This window comes from Phytophthora sojae, assembly GCF_000149755.1.
Source record: "Phytophthora sojae unplaced genomic scaffold PHYSOscaffold_5, whole genome shotgun sequence".
NCBI lineage: Eukaryota > Oomycota > Peronosporomycetes > Peronosporales > Peronosporaceae > Phytophthora > Phytophthora sojae.
The window spans coordinates 5,054,816-5,074,210 of NW_009258119.1; the positions used below are offsets into that span (position 1 = coordinate 5,054,816).

Consider the following 19,395-nt stretch of genomic DNA (forward strand, 5'->3'; position numbering starts at 1 on the left):
TCATCGTGAATAAATTACGGAAATAGATTACCGTGTCGTTCAATCCCCGAAATGTCAAGTCAGAGTCGGAGCTGAGTCCAGCGCAAGCGGCAATCGCGCACCGAGCCCGTTGTCGTCCGCATCAAGTCGACACCGCGTGGCATCGCATCGCGTTCGCGCCCCTAAAACCGCACAGTGCGGCGAGCTCCATGCAGTCGTAAGGAAATGGCCACCCCACGAATGTGAATCCGACGGTTACCACCTCCACGTTTGATGCGCGAGTTTCCAGGTGGCCAATGTCCCATGAGCCTTTCGAGCATGGCCAATTACACACATCTCGGTCTCCATTGGCGGGCAGCGAGCGGTCCGCTTTGAAGCTGTCCGCTCCGTTCATGACGCCCACGGTGGATCCTGCCTGGCCTGCTGCATGCATGAGAGCAGTGCGGTGCTCGAAATCGCATCGGCCGAGTGAATCCTGGCAGTCCCACCTTTGTATCTCTTGACTCTAGCAGACGTGGATGAGCCCGTGGGGACTACGCATACCGTGGACCACATCTCCTGCGCTGCTGTTCTTGTTGCTCTACACTCCGTCGCAGCAGCCTTAGGACATCAGCAGCTCGGAGCTGTGGCCGGTCTTTGACGGTGCAACTCGCCACAACGCGCAGAGCGCGGACCAGTTCGCGTTGCGCTGCCTGGTCCAAAGGACTTGGGCTTTGGACTTGGAGGAAGGAAGGCGAGTCTCCATTGGCATTAGGTAGCAGCGGCCCAAAGTGACGTCCGAGTCCACATCAGAATCAGCAGCAGAGCAGAGCAGGCAGCAACCGCAGGCACCAACAAACAGGTCGGGGACATCGGTGGTCGTCCCCACGAAGGGCTCCGTTAACCATTTGACCGTCTCATGACCTGGCCGCCGCCTTCATCGCTGCGCTCCTTGAGCAGCAGCAGCAGCAGCAGCTATGAGGCCGACTGGGACTCGGACTCGGGCCTCTCGGCCGCGCAGCTGGACGCGCTGCACACGGTGATCCTGTGCTGCTGCGCGCTGTCGCTGGGCGGCTGCCTCTACATCGTGCGGCACCACTACGTCTCGGCGCGGCTGCACAGCGGCGTCTCCATGGTGCAGAAGATGGTGGTCGTGCTCTCGGTCTTCGACGCGGGTCTGTCCTTCCCCAAGATGTTCGGCAACCTGCTCTCGCGGGACGCGAGCGACGACGTGAGCGCCGCCTGCAACGTGCAGGCCGTGGCGCTGCACGTCTTCGGGCTCATGTCCGTCTTCTGGAACGCCGCCATCGCCCACTGCTTCTACCGCAAGATCGTGCACCGCGACAGCGAGGCGCGGCTCAAGAGCAGGTTCAAGCTCTACGTGCTGCTGGTGATCGTGCCCGCCGTGGCCTGCAGCGTGGCGCTCTACGCCGCGAGGCTCTTCGGAGACGCCACGTTCTACTGCTGGGTCGAGTCGCGCGCCAAGCAGTTCTGGACGTTCTACCTCTTCGTGGTGCTCGCCATCCTCTACATCAGCGCCATCCTCTGGGTCACGCACACGCGCATCTCGCGCGACTTCCGGGACGCCAACCTGGACGCGCAGGAGTCGTGGGCGCTCATCACGTCCAAGCTGCGGATCTACATCGCCGCCTTCATCGTGCTCTGGACGCCCAGCACGGTCTTCCGACGTGAGTAGAATTGTCTTAATTGTTCGTCATGGCTAAAGTTTGTGGGGGCGTTCTGACCTTATTATTGTGCAGTGTTTGACCAGGAGCTAGGCTCTGCGAGGTTCGCGGTGGCTGTATTGATGCAGGTGACCGTGTGCACACAGGGCTTGATGACCGCTATTATCTACGGAGGGCTGCTGACCAAGCTGTACCGGATAGTCTCGTGCAAGTCGTCCATCTCGCCAGCGAGGAAGTTTGTCAACTCGCCGTCGTTCCCCACGATGGACACGGGCACCGACCACAGTCTGGTGAAGCACTACCGCCAGCCAGCGAACATCTTCGTGTCGACGTTCAACATGGGCGAGGCACGACTCACGCCCGCTCAACTGGACAAGTGGATTCCGCTCGGACACGATATTTACGTCATCGGACTCCAGGAGTGTCTGCATCTGGCGAACACCCGCAGCTTGATCCGTCAGCATCTTGAAGGCGGGCGTCCTCGACCAGCAGCTAGCGGACACGCGCGTCGAGCATCGAAGTTCCATCAGTTCAACCGCGAGATTGGCAGCAAGAACACATCACTGGGCTACCATGGCCACATCGCTATCACAGTCTTCATCAAGTCGTCGGATGTGGATAGCGGCGCCTTCTACATGCCTCCCGTGGTGCAGCAAGAGGTCAACGTCGGGAAGTCTCTGGTACTGGGTCGCGCATCCAACAAAGGCGCGGTCGGCTTCGCCTTCCGCTATTACGACACATCGTTCGCTTTCGTCGCGTGTCATTTATCGTCGGACCCCAAGGTACAGACCTTTGCCTGCCATGTATTCCTGCTTAGTGCAACTTGCTGACATCGACTTGTTAACATGTTGAAGGGAAAGTCAAAGGTTCGGCGGCGAAATCGCGACTCGCAGGATATTCTGAAGGAGCTGCATCTGAACCTGGAAGACGTGGGCTTCGAGTTCCCCCACGTCCACCACCACAGCTTCGTACTAGGCGACCTCAACTACAGACTGACGCAGCGAGAAGCTAGCGCAGACACCATCCTAGAGCTGGTGTCCAAGGTGCGCCAGTGCGAGACTGCGAAGCCTGCGCCGATGAAACGCAATCGCAGCTTGCGCCGCGGACTGCTGGGCAAACGCTGGAGTCCCATGGGCACTCGCGGTCTCAGCAGCTCTTTCGGACTCGGCAGCTCTCTCGGTGCCGCCAGTGACAGGGACAGCAACGATCTGGACGTCAGCATGCTGGAGCGCAGCGTGAAGAGCTACACGTCGGCACTTGCGTCTTCGCACGGTAGCAACAACAGCATCCGGTACTCAGCAGACTGCGAGCTCGTGGACGACGACCAGTTCGTGTGGGATGACGTGCTAGCGCACGATGAGCTCCGCACTGGGATGCGAGACGGGCAGATTTTCTACGGCTTCCGCGAGGCGAAGATTGCGTTCCCGCCGACATTCCGTCGTGTACGCGGAGCAGCTTTGAACCTGGATGCTGGGAATTGGCCGGTTGAGGAGCTGGCAGGGTGCTACACCACCGCAGTAGAGGGCCACGGCATGCGCGTACCATCGTACACAGATCGGATTTTGTTCTTCTCCCAGCCCGACATGCGCCACCGCCTTCGGTGTGCTGCGTACGCCTCGTGCGAAGAAGTGAGCTGCTCAGACCACAAGCCGGTGCTTGCTGTCTTCCAGGCGCTAGTGAACCGCGACATCCTGCCGATCGAGACGGAACTGGCAACCAAGAAGCTTCAGCGCATGCAGGACGTCAGCGGCGTGCTCGAGTGCCAGCTACGATTGGACTTCAGCAACATTTCGTGGCAGCCTGACACCGAGGCCGACTTCCCTCTCACCTCGATCGGCAGCTCTATCGATATGGACCAGCGCTTCTCGAGCTTCGATCGCCATGGACACCAAGTGATGGTGACGATCGTCTTCCCGCTGCCGTCGGAAGATATTTTCTCGGCGCAGCGGAAGCTGCTGGAGCTCGCGGACTCGATGAGTGGCGGCGTGTACCTGGAGAACACGGATCGGCTGCTGTGCAAGACCAACGTGGCTCACGTCAAGTGGGCGGACTTTGTGCGTGACGGCATCACGCACGCCACGTATGCTCGACCGACGGGGAACATGCACGTAGCGATCAAGGTGCACGCCGGCACTCAAGGCCCATGCTTCGGTCAAGGAGTGATCTGCATCCCGCAGAGCTCACACGACGACAGCGATGATGCACCCGATGGGATCCAGAAGGCCAACAACTTTGTCGTGGAACTGGCTGATGGCGGGAGGCATACAGGCACGCTGTCGGGCTCAGTGAGTCTGCTCCTCCTGCAGCGCGCAAGTGGCGCATAAGTTGGTGCTACATAACAGGAGATACAGTAGTTAATTATTCTGGGAACACCCGAAGAATGAGGGACCATTTTGAGAAGTTCTGCTGATACCGCAAAACGCACTTACACTCGGCGACAGGTTATATCGGCCACCCTCGTTTGTGTCCGCAACTTTGCCAATTTTTCGAGTTGGCGCTCGCTATTTAGATATGTTTGAGCTTTGATTGGTAGAAAACCGCTACATGTGTTAACCCGCGGGAATTCCCAGCCTATCAGGTGGCTGCCATACAACTATGTCATTTTGGCACTGCGCCAAGTATAATCAGCCACCCCGAGGCATACAAAATGCAAGTATAAATATACTGGAATGATTCTAACAAAACACATGTTGCCCCCGATTTGCATGTCTGCGTTGCCGTTCTTGTGGCCGACAGGGGTCGAAATGTTGTCTCCCTTGCCTTCAGGAAGGCTCCCTAAAGTCTATGCTTTATGTGGTAGCTGGCGTTGACGTGCATGCTCGGTGTGGCGGTTTCCACATGTCCGCGGAAGTCACCAACCCCATTTTCCGTCGTTTTACATACATAGGCAGCTGAAACTCGGCACCATGCTAAAGTGCGTCGAGCGAGCCACTTCAGACAATGCCCAATTGCTTCATCGCATTAACTGGTATTCATATGAACTAGGTCAACGTTTATTAGCTGGATAATGAAGTTTGTTCGCCTGCTGCGGCCTCTCCACTTCATCATCTCCACCCACCGCCATGCAAATCGGGGGCAACATGTGTTTTGTTATAATCATTCCAGTATATTTATACTTGCATTTTGTATGCCTCGGGGTGGCTGATTATACTTGGCGCAGTGCCAAAATCACATACAGTAATGTGCGTCAATAAGGGACCTCTGATATGAATAGGAGTGTAAAGGCTATTAAGGCGAACAAGTGGAAAAAGAAAGAACAATGTATTGATTTATTTAGTTAAGAATAAATGACACACTGCTTTTACACAAGTTGTCAGCTGAAGTTTGTATGTAATGAGCGTGGAGTGCAACCAGCACTTGTAGAAGCTGACACATTATCCCACGCAGACTCGCACCACTTCATGGCAGTTAGTAAGTCGACTGTATGTCTAGGGGTGCCCAACTTCTTGGCTAGCACCGTAGCATAGAAGACGATCATTGCACCGCTGAGGCATATTCCCTCCGCCTCTGCAAGCATGATGAACTCGACGATGTTTTGATCGACCTGTAGCTGGAACGGAGACGGCTTGTTCTTGCGCTGAGCACTTTCGTGAGGCTGGCGCAACAGCGCGATACGCCCCCGAGATGATGCGGCCGATGGTGGCTTTCCCAGGGGGCCTTTGCAGACCGAACTCGACTTTGGCCCAAAGGGCCAGGTCTTCATACTTGACAGCGGGGGAGCTCTCAGCCTTCTTGATCAGACGCAGCTTCTACTGCTGGGTGAGGCGAGTTCTAGTCTTGGAGGAGGAGCTCATGAGGTGGGTGGATGGGTAGGGCGCTGGTGTTGTGGCAGATTCCGTTGTGCTTGGAGATCGCGCTGAGCGGGTTGGAGGGAGGAGTTATGTTCGCGCCCGAATTCAAATGGTAGCTTCAATCACGGATTGGCTAGATCTGACCTCACTAGCCAATCACGTAGTCGCGCTCGTTGCGAAACCAGCCAATAGCGCCAGGATCCTGTCGAAAGTTAACTTAAATCAATGTTAGCTGTGTTCTTGACTGACAGCTGTATATAATGTATGTAAGGATATTAGTTGCCACACGTCCCCTATTGACGTACATTACTGTAGTTGTATGGCAGCCACCTGATAGGCTGGGAATTCTCGCGGGTTAACACATGTAGCGGTTTTCTACCAATCAAAGCTCAAACATATCTAAATAGCGAGCGCCAACTCGAAAAATTGGCAAAGTTGCGGACACAAACGAGGGTGGCCGATATAACCTGTCGCCGAGTGTAAGTGCGTTTTGCGGTATCACGAACTGTGTGAGTTGTATGGTTATCTATGTGTCTCAATGCGGGTTAGGGTTACAGCCGGAGGAGGGGTGCAGGTGAAAGCGATTTCCAGGATTTCACAAACTCGCCCCTACCGAACCTGAGAACTATAGGCAAGCCTGGGCTCATTGTAGAGCTAGCCTTGCCCATTAGCTTTCCAACGAGCCCAACTTCACTTGATGATATTTCGTGCAGCCTTCATGCCTTTCCGTTTCCTGGAGCACTGGTGAAACTTTGGAGATTTGGCGTGGGTGACCTCCGTCCCCGCCCAGCTGCCAGACTGGGCCAAAGTATGGCCATGATAAAAGCACGATTTGCACTGGGGTGTTTTATTGCGGTATCAGCAGCAAGAGCCACCATACATGCATTAACGGGCTGTCATAGTTGCAGCAAGTATGCCTGCCAGCCTGGAGATATATGTCGTGTAGCCATCATAAAGATTTGACTTGCGAATTGTATTGTTTATGTTGACCATCACTCCTACATATGTAAACTTGCGCGAAGGCGTCCTCGCCACCAATTCATGTTAGACTTGTACGTTGTAGTGCTAGGCCTGAGCTGCGCAAAATGTAGTTAGCGCGCGCGATATCTTCAAAGGGCCCATCATCTCATCATTAGGCGCGAACTCTTGCGCGGGCTCACTGCGATGCGCCTTCTCGTCGATGGGTGCGAAAATCGGCGTGAGCCGAACGAGCTTCAACACAGCGCTGTAGGCACAAAGTACATACGCGAGCTACATGCACTCACGTCGGCCTGCAACGTAGATGCAACTGAGCCAACGTCAGCCAAAGGAGACTCGAACTCTTCTCATCAGTGCAATCTTTATTTGTTCACATTACGCACCTATACAGATGCCAATACACCTATCGCCTTGCACGCTCCTTTGCCTTGCTCGCTCTTCTGGCTTCCTTTCGCCTTCGCACCCTTACGGATCTTGAGCATCTTGGAGATGGCGATGGCGGCATCTGTCCGATCCGCATCGGCAGATGAACCACAGGTCGTCGCCATAATCGACCGTCATCTCTTGGCCCTGACGAATGTCTTCTGTGCTCGCCATGACAACGGTGGTGCGGCGTCCGTTGGAGACCTCGACGAACTTCGTCAGCGGCTCGCAAGAGTGGTATACGAACCGCATGAGGCCGCCCATGTTCTCTGCATTGATCGCCACACGGACGGGGTGCGTGGGCTTCTCTGGCTGCATCTTCATCACCAAACGATAGCCTTGTTGCGCGGTCGTTTCGCGCGAGAAGTGCTGACGTGCTCCATCTCGCCGAGGTATTGACCGAAGACTTCTCCAGCTTCAATGGCCCCAGCGGCGACCACTCCGAGCGCCTTTGTGCGCAGATTCTTCCCCAGGTAGATCTTGTTCAACTCGCCCAGCGCGTTCCCACAGAGGCCTCCGTAGGAGCAACAATTAATGTTTCAATGCAGGTGCATGCGCGAGTTGTGGCAGGAGTCCACGCGGCACGGCGACGGGCAGTCGCACCACCCGAAGTGTGGCACCGCCGGAAAGACCGTCGCCAATGGATTGAACAGCGCGCGGAGGTGGGCCACGTGATATGGCCACCGAGCTGGCACGAACTGATCACGTGGCCGCTGTGCTTGCGGTGGAGAGCGGCGCATCACATCCGTGCTGGCGCTCATCGATCCACGTAGGTCGACGGCGGGTCGATCCGGACGCTAAGGCACCGACGGGCGACGGCTGTACGGCGCAGCAGGCTCACGCCGCGCACAACGTCCTTCTTGGTGGGGCTGAAGCGCCTTGCGTGGTCTGGGGCGCACCGGCGACGTTGGTCGCGTCTCCAGCAAAATTGGCGACGACGTCGTGCGGCTGGCGCTTGGACGGGTTGTCGGCGGCGGCGACGCAGGCGGGGGTGTTGCCTCCGGGCTTGGCGGTCGATTCGTCACTGCCTTGGAGCGGCGCTGGCACTTCTCCGGCGGCACCCATGGAGGAGTCGCGGTGCCAGTGGAGCTGGCGCAGTCTCTGGAGGGCTGCTCACTGCGCTTGCTGCCTTGGGTGTGCTGCGGGCTTGCCTGGACGTTGGGCGGCGTGTTTTCGTCCTCGCTAGAAGTGTCGAAGATGCAGCGAAGCTGCCAGTGAGCGCACACAACCGGTGAGTCCTCGTGATCACCGGCAACAGTCCTTTGGCTACAAGCAACCACACCTTTCGAAGCGGCGCTCTGCTGTCGACTTGCTGCCTTCGGAGGCGAATTCGCAAATGACCGTTGTTTCGATCCGTCGTAAGATATATGCAACGCGAAAAGCCCACAGAGTGAAGCAAGCTGCTAGCGCCGCAAAGACGCTCACTTTTCGTTTTGCCGAACACCAAGCAAGCCCCCCACTCCACCTGCGTACCCGACGCCCCACCTCCAAGCCCGGTACACGAGTCCAGCACTGCTGACTGTCCCGCTACGTAACGTGACTGACTCTGAGCTGTCTGCTGTGTTTGTAGATGCCGAATCACTCTGGTATCGCTAACTACACGATGTCCGACGTCGATCGACTCCTCGCGCTCGTCGAGAAGATGCTGCCGCCGGGCAAGGACGAATGGGGGCGGCTGGTGATGGCGTACAACGCAAACCTCCAACGCGGTGCGCCCGCGAGAGACTACGAGAGCGTTCGGCGTAAGTTCAAGGTACTTTACAGCACGAGGAAGCCGACCGGCGTGCAGGAGATGCCCCCCCTCACATCAAGTAGGCGAAGACCGTCAAGCAGGCCGTCGACGCCAAGGCCAACGTCGTCGAGATGGACGACAAGGCTGACGACGACCAGCCCGACTTCTGTTTCGAGGTGGACCCGGACGACAGCTTGTACGAAGACGGCGATGGCGACGGCATACAAGCATGTGGTAACGCCGCCGTGACCGGATCCACCGGCGGCGAGTCGCTGGGCTCCGACGAGTCTCTCGACGACGAGTTGACGGTGTCTAGCCGCTCAACGAGCCGGGGCGAGTTCCAGGACTTGCTCACGTCGCCATTGGGCATGGAAGGTCTCGACGACCTTGCCCACACAGCACATCCTGCACCCGGCCGAGCGGGGCCAAGTGCACGTCGTTCGGGCTCTGGAGGGCCACCGCTATTACGCAAGGCGGCCGTCAATGCTACCAGCGGCGGAGCTTTGCTGCTGTCAGCCACGACGATCTCGAGGCGGCCAGATACCCCAAGTTTCAGACGTCGTTGAACCGACTTGGCGGCACTGATCTGTCAAGCTTCCGCGACACCGTTGACGCCAAGCGCGCGAGAGAAGACGAGAAGGACACGGCCGAGGCAAGCTACGCCAGGCTAAGAGGATCCGCGCCATAAAGGCGACCACCGCCCTCAAGTCGAAGTTGGACGGTATTGAGAGCAACGCCAGCAGCATGCGCGGCAGCATCCTCGAAACACTGCTGGTGCTGCGCGAGGAGCGCGAAAGGAAGGCTGAGGGCCGGTCTTAACCACTGCCATGGCATGCCATACCATGGCATTTGGCCTCCGTGGGATGGCACCATGGCACCGACTCAATAAGAATGAAAGTTTGCCAATGTAGCCATCACGTGCCATACGGCAATATTTCAGATAGAAAATTCTCACTGCAAAGGAAACATCAAGATGAGTGGCACGGCAAGCAAGCAAGCAAGCGCGCCGCGCACGCAACGCTCGGCGCCCGCAAAGGCGCTCGCAGCGCCCCTGCTAAGTCAGCAGCCGCGCCCGCTACTGTTGAAGAAGCTCCTGACCCACCAGCCGCCTCGTTGGATGGTGTCGCGAACGCACCATTAGCAGTGCGCTCGCTGCTTGCTGCTGACCCGACAGCAACTTCGGCCCAAGTTGAAGCTGCCCTTGAAATCCAGCCCGCTCGAACAAGTGCGGAGATGCTTCGAGCGATCGACGAGGTGCTGGGACCTGCGACGGATGACGAAGAAGCTCAAGCGCATGGTGTCGGTGATCAAGGTGCTGGGACTGCTCGAAATGCTGGGGCTGCCCGAGATGCTGGGACTGCTGTCAATGGTGGACCTCCGGCACAAGAGCCGAGTGCAGGCTCGTCTGGTGACCAACGCGCTGCAGCAAGACATGAATCTGTGACGAACTGGACTGTCCGCAATCCCGGGAAGGTCGTGCCGCCGACGTGCAACGACTACAGTATGTGGAGTGTCGTACAGCTTCGAAAGGAGTGTGCTCAGAGGAAATTCCGCCTTGGGCGAAAGGTGACCAAGGCGGAGCAGATTCAGCATCTACGTGCCTATGATGCAGCACAGTAAGTCGTCCAGTCATCGGTGGACGATGAAAACCTTTTGGAGGCTCGCCTGCGCAAGACGAAGCACTGTGTTGTTCGGCCCCTAAACATCCTGTGCTCTGATCAATTTATTCAGCGGCTTATATCATCGGATGGTGCGGCGACACGAGATCAAATTGATGCCGGTGAAGTGAACTAGAGGACAACACTTTGGAAAGAGGTTGGTGTTCAGCATCGTACCAACACGATCGATTATAAACATCTTTTTGCTGTTGCTGCAAACGACCCCCGCTTTGCGGACATCGACCCATCGCACGTTGTGGAGCATGAAACTGCTAAGCTCTTCGATACGTGGAAGAAAGTGTACGGCAACTACGCGAAAGCCTACGCCAAATTTTTCGTGTCGGGTCAAAACTCCGAGGAGTTTTACAATTTTTGCTCTGGTGATTTGGACGTTGCGTTTCTTCGAGTGTGCGTTGCCGAGAAACCAGAACTGGAAGCTTTCGTTAGAGGCGGGATGCATGAACAGGATGAAATTGACTCGCTGGGGCTGGCAGCACTACCTCCACCATCAACAAAGCCTTCGAAGTGGCAAGACCAAGTGCTCAAGACGGTTAATTGGATAGCGGATATCTTCGTAAGAGCTCCGGCTGTCGTTGCTCCACCCTCGATAGCTGCAACCACTCCGGCGCCCCACGAAGAAGACGTGCTCATCGATCGCATCGCGAAACTCCACCAGCTGATTGATCAAGTTAAGGAATCCCAGCGAAAGTCGGAGCAAAGTGGATATGTGGACTCTACGCTTGTTAGATGCATCGGTCTTTACCAGCAACGACTTCAGCACTACGAATCTCAACTTGCGAGCCTGTACTAGATCGCACTGGTACAATCAGTCCGGGCGCCGCTCCACAGGCTGTGGACCACAGCATCATCTCCTACTAAATCTACTTATACTTCAGTTGATATTGCGTTGCTTCAGTAAAACTTTAAATGCTTGTTTATTTAACGTCTGCCGCACCGATGCACAGATCACTACTAGTTTTCCTTCTCTTCTCTAGATCGCCGATCTATATTACGGCGGGGGGGGGGGGGCAATATCCCCCTGGGTACACTCTGACTGGCTGCGCGAAGAGCGCCGGCTGTATGCTTACCGGGCGCCCTTGAAGATCCGCCCGATATCCTTGGTCTTGGCCAATGCGGCGGCTCCACGTCGGCGGGCGTCGTCTTGGAGCCGCTGGAGGCCGTTGAGACCCGCTTGAAGTGTCCGCGATCTTGGGCGGTCGCACCCAATGTAGGCTGGCTCATGGCTGATTCACCGGATGAGTGTACTCGCCGGTGCCACCAACTTCGCCGTCAGTACCACTGTCTGGACTTATGTTCAGCGACTCTTCACCCGGCACTTCAACTGGACTCCGACAACTCCGCTCAGGCCCATGCCGCTCCGCTCAGGCCTGCAACACTCCGCTCGGCTTCTCGACTTGAGCAAAGACTTCAAACATTGCATTCGAGGACTCTTCGTCACTCCGCTCAGGCCGTCAATCCTCGCCCGGCTTGTCGACTTGGGTGAAGACTCCATAACCACGGTAGAAGCTAGGCTCGGGCTCAGCACGACCTCACTCGGACTCCTGCTCCTCGACTCAGCTTGGCATCTTGGACGACGGTCCCACAACCACTGGGGAGGTTGAGCTCAAACTTCATCCGGCTCCGCTCCGCTCAGATTCTGGGCTTGAGCGAAGATTGTCTGAGACCCGAGATGTATCCCAAGTCTGAGCTGAGTCCAGGAAGCAGAAAGAAGCTACGCGGAGTTTGAGCTGAGCCTCGAGTGTGATGACCGGAGTCCCCGCTCGGGTCGAGGAGCTGAGCTCCGCCCAGACCTCTGGCTCAGCTTCCTTCGTCGCACGGCTCGTGTCCGACAGTTGGTGGTCCCGATCCATCGCGGCCATGACGCACTTGAAGTCGGCTTGATTGATACGGGTCAGCATCCTGGATTGATACGGGTCAGCTGGACATGGGTTCGGTGGCGAAATCCACCGAGCCTTTTCACAAGAAGGTCGACTGGAAGTCGCCTGAGGTGTTGCGACTTTTTCACAAGTTCCTGAAGGTAGTGGAGGAGTTCGATGAGACCAACAAGGACAACCCAAAGGTCAGACAGGAGCGCGTGTACAGCATTACAGCATCATTCCGACCAAGCAGGGTTTTCGGAGCTCTTATTTTAGTACGACCTCTACGGGGCTGCGGTACTTGTTGCGGAGAAGTCGGGATATGCTACTATTGTGTACACGGAGGGTGGCGGAAGTATCTCGCTCCAGAACAGCCTTAAAGATAGAAACTCGTCTGGGATAGCGGACATTTGGTGGCGCAAGCTATTTCGTGTAACTGACCTTGAAAAAGAGACTCGACTGGTGTTTCATGGCGAAATCTGCACGGATGGTATCGGTGCAAGTATCCTGCTCCACAAGCCTAAGAGAGACCCGAAAGCCAAGCCCCCCCCCCCCCCCCCCCCGCCCAAGACTGAGAACGACGACGAGATCAAGGGAGCGAATCCTGGGATGACCGACATGTTCGTTGGATGTACGTACAAAGTCAGCTCACAAACTTTCAGCGACGACTTTCTTAGCTAACTAGCCAAGAAGTTCTACATTCTACAGCGACTCTGGTTACGCGGGTAGTAATCGTAAAATTCGACGAAAACTCGATCACAACGCGGAAATCAAGAAGGTGTTCAAGGACATGCCGACAAAGAAGACAGCTTCCCTTACGAAGTTGATGAAGTATCTCGACTACACTGTGCCCATGATGGAGAGAATCTTTTCGTTCTTCATGGCAAAAACCTTTCGCGACATGCGCTTCCGACGGCAAATGTTGGCTAAGAAGAACCTGCGAGCTATTTGTCTGGAACTGGCAGGAGAGCCTGGCACGCGTACTTTGATCGCGTTCGGCAACTGGGGGTTGACAACAGCGCGGCATCATTACGAAGAAGACTCCGGGTCCGGTCATGAAGCTCCGGCGCATGCTCACGGATTATCCAGGTGTTGACGTTATGATAGTGGGACGAGTATCGCACTAGCATGATGCACCACGGCTGCCCCTCGCTCGCTCCAATGGAGAACCAACAGGTTAAGCACCAATGTCCGACAAGGTTGTACGAACTGTTGGAGTGCACAAGGTCTACCGCTGTCTTAACCGGAATGGTGTTTGTGGAGCGACCATCGAGCGCGACGTGAATGCCTCCAAGAACATGGTGGAGGTGGCGCTGGCACAAATGCGCGACGGCGATGGTGCACGACTGGAGCGTCTTCAACGGCCACGACGATCTGAGGATCACTGATCTCAACAAATTTTATCCCAAGGCCCCGTGGGCGGGTGGGCAGGTGGGCGTAGTGGCGGTCACCTACGCGGCCGCGGGATCGATGCCAGTTCATGCAAGGCGTGCGCCGGCTCGATACCAGCTCATGCAAGGAAGGCTCACTTATTGGACGCCAAATCGCATCGACCATTGCGACTTGGTAACTAGGTGCATATATTGCGTTTTAGTAGTACAGACTAGAGCGTGAGAACGAGACGCCTGATATATCCGGATTTAAAAGGGAGTCATATGTGGCAGACACAACTTTATGTTTTTTACATTGACTCTAATACCTGATCTCATCGGTAAAAACGGGTATTAGTTTTTACCCGTCTCGTTCTCACGCTCCACACCTTTGTGCGGCCAACTTCGTACCAACGTGCAATCAAATCCGAAAGTCGCAAAATTCATATTGCAAATTTCTAGTTAGCAACTTCAATTATGCATTCAAAGATGGAATTTACGGCAATCAAAGTTGGACCAGAGGTCCAAGATCTCCATGGCTACGTAAGCTGGCGTGCTGTGCTCGCGCCAAAAGCAAGGGCGCGCGGTTTGGCGCGCACTATAGCCGACGCCGACCGAGGGGAGCTCACTTCGCAATTCGCCTTTTTCTTCGCAGATGTCCCTCCAAGGCCGCGTTACTCGCCCTCGAGAAGCAGCGTCCTAAAATCCCGCATTAAGCGAGACTTGGCTCTGGATCGCCACGCAATCTACGATCGCTCGCGTGAGCCAGACAGCAACGGTGAGATCCTCTCCATCTCGGAACGCCAGATGCACATCCTGGAGCGCGCGACCGCCAACATGAACGTGATGACCCCAGCGCTGGTGGCCAGCATGGAGCTGCACTGTCGCGACTTCGCCACCAAGGCGGCGAACAACGAGGACATGGTGTACGGCATGTAACAGGGCTCGTCGGACAAGTAGTAGTAGCCTACTGTACGAATTTGATTGCCGTAATTCCATCTTTGAATGCGTAATTGAAGTTGCTAACTAGAAATTTGCAATATGAATTTTGCGACTTTCGGATTTGATTGCCAGTCTGTAGTAGTTTTGCTGCATACTTATGCCGTAAGTTACGGTATACGGGAATTCCGACGGAGTGTCCGCAGGAGTTCCCAGGTGAGCGTAGCAATCTACTTTAGTCGATGACTGGCATGTCGTACTTGTAACGTAGTCAATGGATTCAATGTCAATCGATCTCAATTCAATCTGAAATCAACAGCAAAATGCTGGAGCCGAGAGCATCCAGACAAACAAGCGTCTATAGGAGGAGTGGAAGAGGCGAGAAGCTTAGAGCTCGTCGCTGAGGCCGGCGTCGGCCTCCACCGTCACCTTCACCGTCTCTGCCGGCGTCGGCTCCTCCTCCAGAGCCTCGTACTCCGCGTACGTCAGGTCCTTGGGGTTGTCGAAGTGCTTGGCCCACGGCTGGAAGAACATCATGAGCGCGAACGCCACCAGCAGCACGAAGGACAAGCTGCAAGAAAACACACGCAAACCACCGCAAGTCCATCAGCATCTCACCACAAACTGCTTTCACGCAACATTACAGAACTTACATGGCCTTGGTGCGGTTGTACCCTGCCACGGAGCGGTGGAACGTGTCCAGCGCCTCCTCCAGGTTCTTAATCTTCTTCTCGTAGGCAGCGCGCAGCTCCGGAGACATGCGGCCCTTCTTCACGCCAGCCTCCTCCAGCTTCTTGTCCTGGAACACCAGCGCGTTGTACTTGGCCAGCTCGGCGCGAGCCATGGCCACAGCGCGAGCGCTTTTGCCAGACTGCAACAGCACGAGCACATAATCAAATGAGTCGGTCGGTCAGTTGCGTCCTGATTAAGCCATCTTAGCCGACTGTTACGCACCTGCTTGGTCGTGTAGCGCTGGAACTCCTGGTCGAACTGCTCGACCGCGCGCTTGGCGGACGTGGGCTCAGCGGGGGGCGTCTGCGTGGAGCTCATGGCGTTGAGGGGGGCGAAAGTCTCACTTGGTATGGCGCTGATGTGGAGAGTACCAATGATGCTCGTCTGGACAATAGGTTTCGGTGGTGCAAAAACAAAGCATCGAGGATAAGACAGTTGAAGCACAAGTGTACAAGTGCACACGCTGGCTCTGCAGGAAGGCCCGCCCAAGCTGAACAGGAGGTTCGCCTTCACCGCTGAACATTTCATTCACGTTATGCGGCAGATTGGTTTAGTGTGGCTTTGGTTAGGTAGATGGGGGCTGAGGGCTTAGCTTAGCTTTCGTGAAGACTTGTGACCGTCAAGACGTAGAACGTGGTCCCGAGGTGAAGCGCGTACGGGTTGTTGCCCTCCGTCGCCGTCTGCTCGTCGATTAGCACAATGCGGCCCACCACGTAGTCCGGGTATCTGACACAGCAGGTGACACACACTATAGTTAGTAGACGCGACCAAGCAATATGGGGACTCTACATGTAGTCCGCTGCGTACCTTTGGCCGTCATTGCTGAACGAGGAGATGGATTCTTCCGAGAGGAAGCGGTGCGGGCAGCCGAGATGAAAGGCCAGATACACACGCTGCGCATCGCTTCCGGGGGCCGAGGTCGGTAAGAACAGTGCCAGGTCATTGACGCTGAAGCTCCGGAAGGAGATCTTGAACGAGTCGTTCAGATCCTGCTCCGATTCCATCAAGCGGAACTCGGACCGCCGCTGGTCCAACTCCGACTGCAACATCTAATGACAAACTGAGAATTAGCACACGATTCCCCAGTGATTATGAGCGATGATCGAATGCTGGCATCGTACCGCTTCCGATTCAGCGCTTGCTAGGAGTTCCTTCACACGCGTCTCCACAGCGTCGAAGTTGGCATTTACAAAGGCATCGACATCCTCGTCCTCGACTGTTTGCGGCTCAAGGGGAAGCTGAAGCAGCTTCAGCAGCTTGGCTAATGACGTTCGCTGGGATCGAACACTGCTACTCAGACCTTTGACTGTCTGCTGAAGCTTGGACTGGTTCTCCTTGAGTTGCTTCTCGCGCTTTGATCGCTCCTGGATCTCCGTAAATTCATCGAACACGCAAAACAAAAGGCGCCGCACCAGTTAAGGAAACCTAGGTCAAGCAGCAACAAGATATCCCACGGCAGCAGGGAACATGCAGTAAATAGTTGAAAAGGATATTCTTCGAAGGCCGCCGCATTCAGCAAGAATTGCTGGTTTTCACTCTAAATAACATAAATTACGTACAAAGGTTAGCAAACAAAAACGTTTGTGGATACCGCAACTGCAACCATACCTCCAGCTTGGCAATAGTCGCATCCTTGTTATCGGCACCAGAGCCAATGTTCCGCCTCACCGTTGCCAACTCGCGGTCAAGAATGTTGGAGCGATCGGCTTCCGAGGAACTGGTCATGCCGCCCGCCGTCGCTGCCAAAGCCAGCACCAACGGGAACTCGCATGAACTTTCTCCCTCTCGTGCACTATTCTTCGACATATCTGACCGAGAAGTTGAGTCGCTTCCCGACCCATTGTAGTACAGGTTCTTCTTTGACTGCTCCAGCTCTGATGTAAGTTCTGCTACACGTGCTTCCAGTTCGTTGCATCGTTCTTGGAGAAGCTCCGCGTTGGTGATCGATCCTGAGGAACTACCATGGTCCTCACAATCGACGAATTCGTCCGACGGAGGATGGTCCTTCTCTTCAAACGGATCGAAATCTTTATCATCTTCATCATCTTCGATCAAAGGCAGGCTCTGATCAAATGGTCGCATACGGAACTCACAGTGAGATGGCTTTTCCGCAAGACCTGTTACGAAATCGCGCGGCAAATGCTGGCCGTAGCTTCGCAAAAATTCTTCACGGTGTTGGACCTGGTAGCGAAGTACGATAATCGTTAGAGGAGTAGCAGAACAAATTCTGTGAGAGTTGCAGTATCTTACCTCATCCTCGCGTAACTGTGCAAGTTCCTCAGCCATGGACTGAATACGGTCTGAAAACATGCGACCGTACTTCAGGCGCCTCGAGATTTCCTTTAGACACGCAGCGTACGATTCTGTTGACACGAAGCATTAGCCTTAATTCCATCAGACCAGTAATAATGCTAGTAACAGTACCTGGTAGCTTATCCAGATGCTCCAGCTCATGGAAATGCTTCTTTTGGGCGGCAAGTGCCTCCCTAAATACGGCCAGAGAATTTTCGAAATCACGGATCTTGGACTGTGAGATCGAAATCTGGCGCAGAGTTGAGTGTACGCGCGCGAAAGTCGTCGCTTTCTTGGCTGCAATGTTGTGTACATGGGCTATGATATCCTCCACCAGCTTCTGTGCATCCGGAACCATATTTTGCTGTCCTTGATACAGCGCATCAATCCGTCGGCACACATCCAACGCGTTGGTAGATGCCTGCATGGGGTTACTTCCGCTGGCAATCGTAGACGTCTCCTCGATACTGCTGAGCACGTACTGCAAATTGTCACGCAAGTTACTTGTAATGCTCATTTGCTTGCTTCCCAGCGCCTTCATTTGTTCCAATTCCGCGCTAGCCTCCTCGTACTCCCGACACGCCTCAGCGTGCGCGTTCATCATCTCGGTCACCTCCTTGCATATGTCGTCGTGAACCTGTTGCAGCTTCAGCACCTGCGACCGCACATGCGTGTGCGACTGCTCACACTGCGCCGCCCACTCTCGCTCCTTCTCAACCGGGATGCAATCATAGAGCGTCTTTCGCTCTTCCGTAGCCAAGGCCGGGTGGAGCTCCACCGTACCCAACGCTTCGATATAGCTGTCAAATTGGCTCAGTAAGCGCTCGTGCTTGTCGGTCGTAGCCTGGAAATCCGCCCAGAACGGAGCAAAGTGCTTCATCATCGAGGTCTTGAACAAGTCCAAGTTCGCGACTGCGGCGGCAATTGCACGCTCCTGCACCTGCAGCTCCTGCGCGCCCCGCTCACTCGCAGTGATATTGGCACATGTGCCACTCTCCAGCGCCTCGCTTTGGCTGACCTGGAGCTGGAAGTATCCTTCGTACTCCACCAGCGCCCGCATCATCGGATGCGAACTCTCACTCAACATCTTCGAACCTTCCGACGACGCCACCGGCTGCGATGGCACTTCAACATTAACATCATAACAAAAATCAGAATCAGCGTAAATCACACTAAAAAGCAATTACCGAAAATTCCTTACGCTTGGCATGAACTGGAGTTAACGCCATAGCAGGCGGAGGTGTAGCCGCCTCTTGGGACAGCAGTCGGCGGTCGTACAAGAACACCTCCTTGTCCTCCTGCCCAACAACACACAACCACGCAATAATTATCAATAAAATCCCACTAAATAATAAAATTATTTTGCAGCGCGCGCACGTACAGCCGGCAGCCCGTAGTACTCGACGGCGCGGCGCGGGTCCAGGCGGGCGAAGGGCGGGCCGCAGAGCAGGATCTGCTCGCCCACGGGGACGCCGCTGAGCCGCGCCAGCTCCTCGCGCAGCTCCTCGACCACGACGCTGCCGCGTACAGGGAGTATTTAATAGTTAATCAGCCAATTTCAACCCAAAAAGGAGGCAAGAGCGGCCCCTTACTTGGCCGAGACCAGCGCCACCGCGTGGACGGCGCCCGTGGACGCGTCCCCCACGCGCACCACGACGTCGCCGCGCGCCTTGTGCTCCTCGTCCTCGTCCGCGTGCTGCGCCATGGGCCTCGTGGCGACGTCCATTAGGGGCGGATTAATTACCACAGCAGCTCCGTTCCCATCAAGGCACGCGCTTGCGGAATGCTTGTGTGTTCTCAGGAGAAGCAGAAAAGGGCCCGAAAATGGGAACTTTACTCAATTAACGGCACCCAAATATACTAACTTGGGTACGTTGGGCGTATTTTTAGGCCGCGACGGTAATAAGATCGATGCTTGAAGTGCAAGCCTTGTTGCTGTTGCTGTTGCTGTTGTTGGGGC

General features: G+C 55.5%; 7 protein-coding genes across 7 annotated transcripts; 3 read left to right on the forward strand and 4 right to left on the reverse strand.

Annotated features, from left to right (window-relative positions):
- Positions 1–707: 707 nt before the first annotated feature.
- PHYSODRAFT_561669 (hypothetical protein) lies at positions 708–3,967 on the forward strand (the record flags this gene model as incomplete). The annotated part of the gene is made up of 3 exons (XM_009531413.1): positions 708–1,646; positions 1,719–2,425; positions 2,498–3,967. The coding sequence occupies exons 1-3, from the start codon at positions 878–880 to the stop codon at positions 3,965–3,967; spliced, it is 2,946 nt and encodes a 981-aa protein (XP_009529708.1). The 5' UTR covers positions 708–877.
- Positions 3,968–4,956: 989 nt separating this feature from the next.
- On the reverse strand, positions 4,957–5,392 carry PHYSODRAFT_505784 (hypothetical protein; the record flags this gene model as incomplete). Its single annotated transcript, XM_009531414.1, has 2 exons — positions 4,957–5,148; positions 5,207–5,392. Coding segments are annotated over 2 exons (378 nt in total), but the record flags the coding sequence as incomplete, so codon positions are not given.
- A 1,107-nt stretch (positions 5,393–6,499) lies between these two features.
- Positions 6,500–7,900, reverse strand: PHYSODRAFT_334153 (hypothetical protein; the record flags this gene model as incomplete). Its single annotated transcript, XM_009531415.1, has 4 exons — positions 6,500–6,659; positions 6,882–7,153; positions 7,210–7,349; positions 7,735–7,900. The coding sequence occupies 4 exons, from the start codon at positions 7,898–7,900 to the stop codon at positions 6,500–6,502; spliced, it is 738 nt and encodes a 245-aa protein (XP_009529710.1).
- Positions 7,901–9,861: 1,961 nt separating this feature from the next.
- PHYSODRAFT_316085 (hypothetical protein) lies at positions 9,862–11,036 on the forward strand (the record flags this gene model as incomplete). The annotated part of the gene is made up of 4 exons (XM_009531416.1): positions 9,862–10,007; positions 10,180–10,183; positions 10,227–10,352; positions 10,383–11,036. 4 exons carry the CDS (start codon positions 9,862–9,864, stop codon positions 11,034–11,036), a joined length of 930 nt encoding a protein of 309 aa, XP_009529711.1.
- A 953-nt stretch (positions 11,037–11,989) lies between these two features.
- Positions 11,990–14,411, forward strand: PHYSODRAFT_334155 (hypothetical protein; the record flags this gene model as incomplete). Its single annotated transcript, XM_009531417.1, has 8 exons — positions 11,990–12,077; positions 12,142–12,305; positions 12,379–12,534; positions 12,673–12,722; positions 12,811–13,149; positions 13,230–13,291; positions 13,366–13,440; positions 14,077–14,411. 8 exons carry the CDS (start codon positions 11,990–11,992, stop codon positions 14,409–14,411), a joined length of 1,269 nt encoding a protein of 422 aa, XP_009529712.1.
- Positions 14,412–14,798: 387 nt separating this feature from the next.
- PHYSODRAFT_506978 (hypothetical protein) lies at positions 14,799–15,461 on the reverse strand (the record flags this gene model as incomplete). Its single annotated transcript, XM_009531418.1, has 3 exons — positions 14,799–14,982; positions 15,065–15,282; positions 15,366–15,461. 3 exons carry the CDS (start codon positions 15,459–15,461, stop codon positions 14,799–14,801), a joined length of 498 nt encoding a protein of 165 aa, XP_009529713.1.
- A 132-nt stretch (positions 15,462–15,593) lies between these two features.
- Positions 15,594–19,161, reverse strand: PHYSODRAFT_561675 (hypothetical protein; the record flags this gene model as incomplete). Its single annotated transcript, XM_009531419.1, has 9 exons — positions 15,594–15,869; positions 15,951–16,192; positions 16,265–16,513; positions 16,752–17,324; positions 17,394–17,506; positions 17,568–18,560; positions 18,637–18,733; positions 18,817–18,952; positions 19,028–19,161. 9 exons carry the CDS (start codon positions 19,159–19,161, stop codon positions 15,737–15,739), a joined length of 2,670 nt encoding a protein of 889 aa, XP_009529714.1. The 3' UTR covers positions 15,594–15,736.
- Positions 19,162–19,395: the final 234 nt, after the last annotated feature.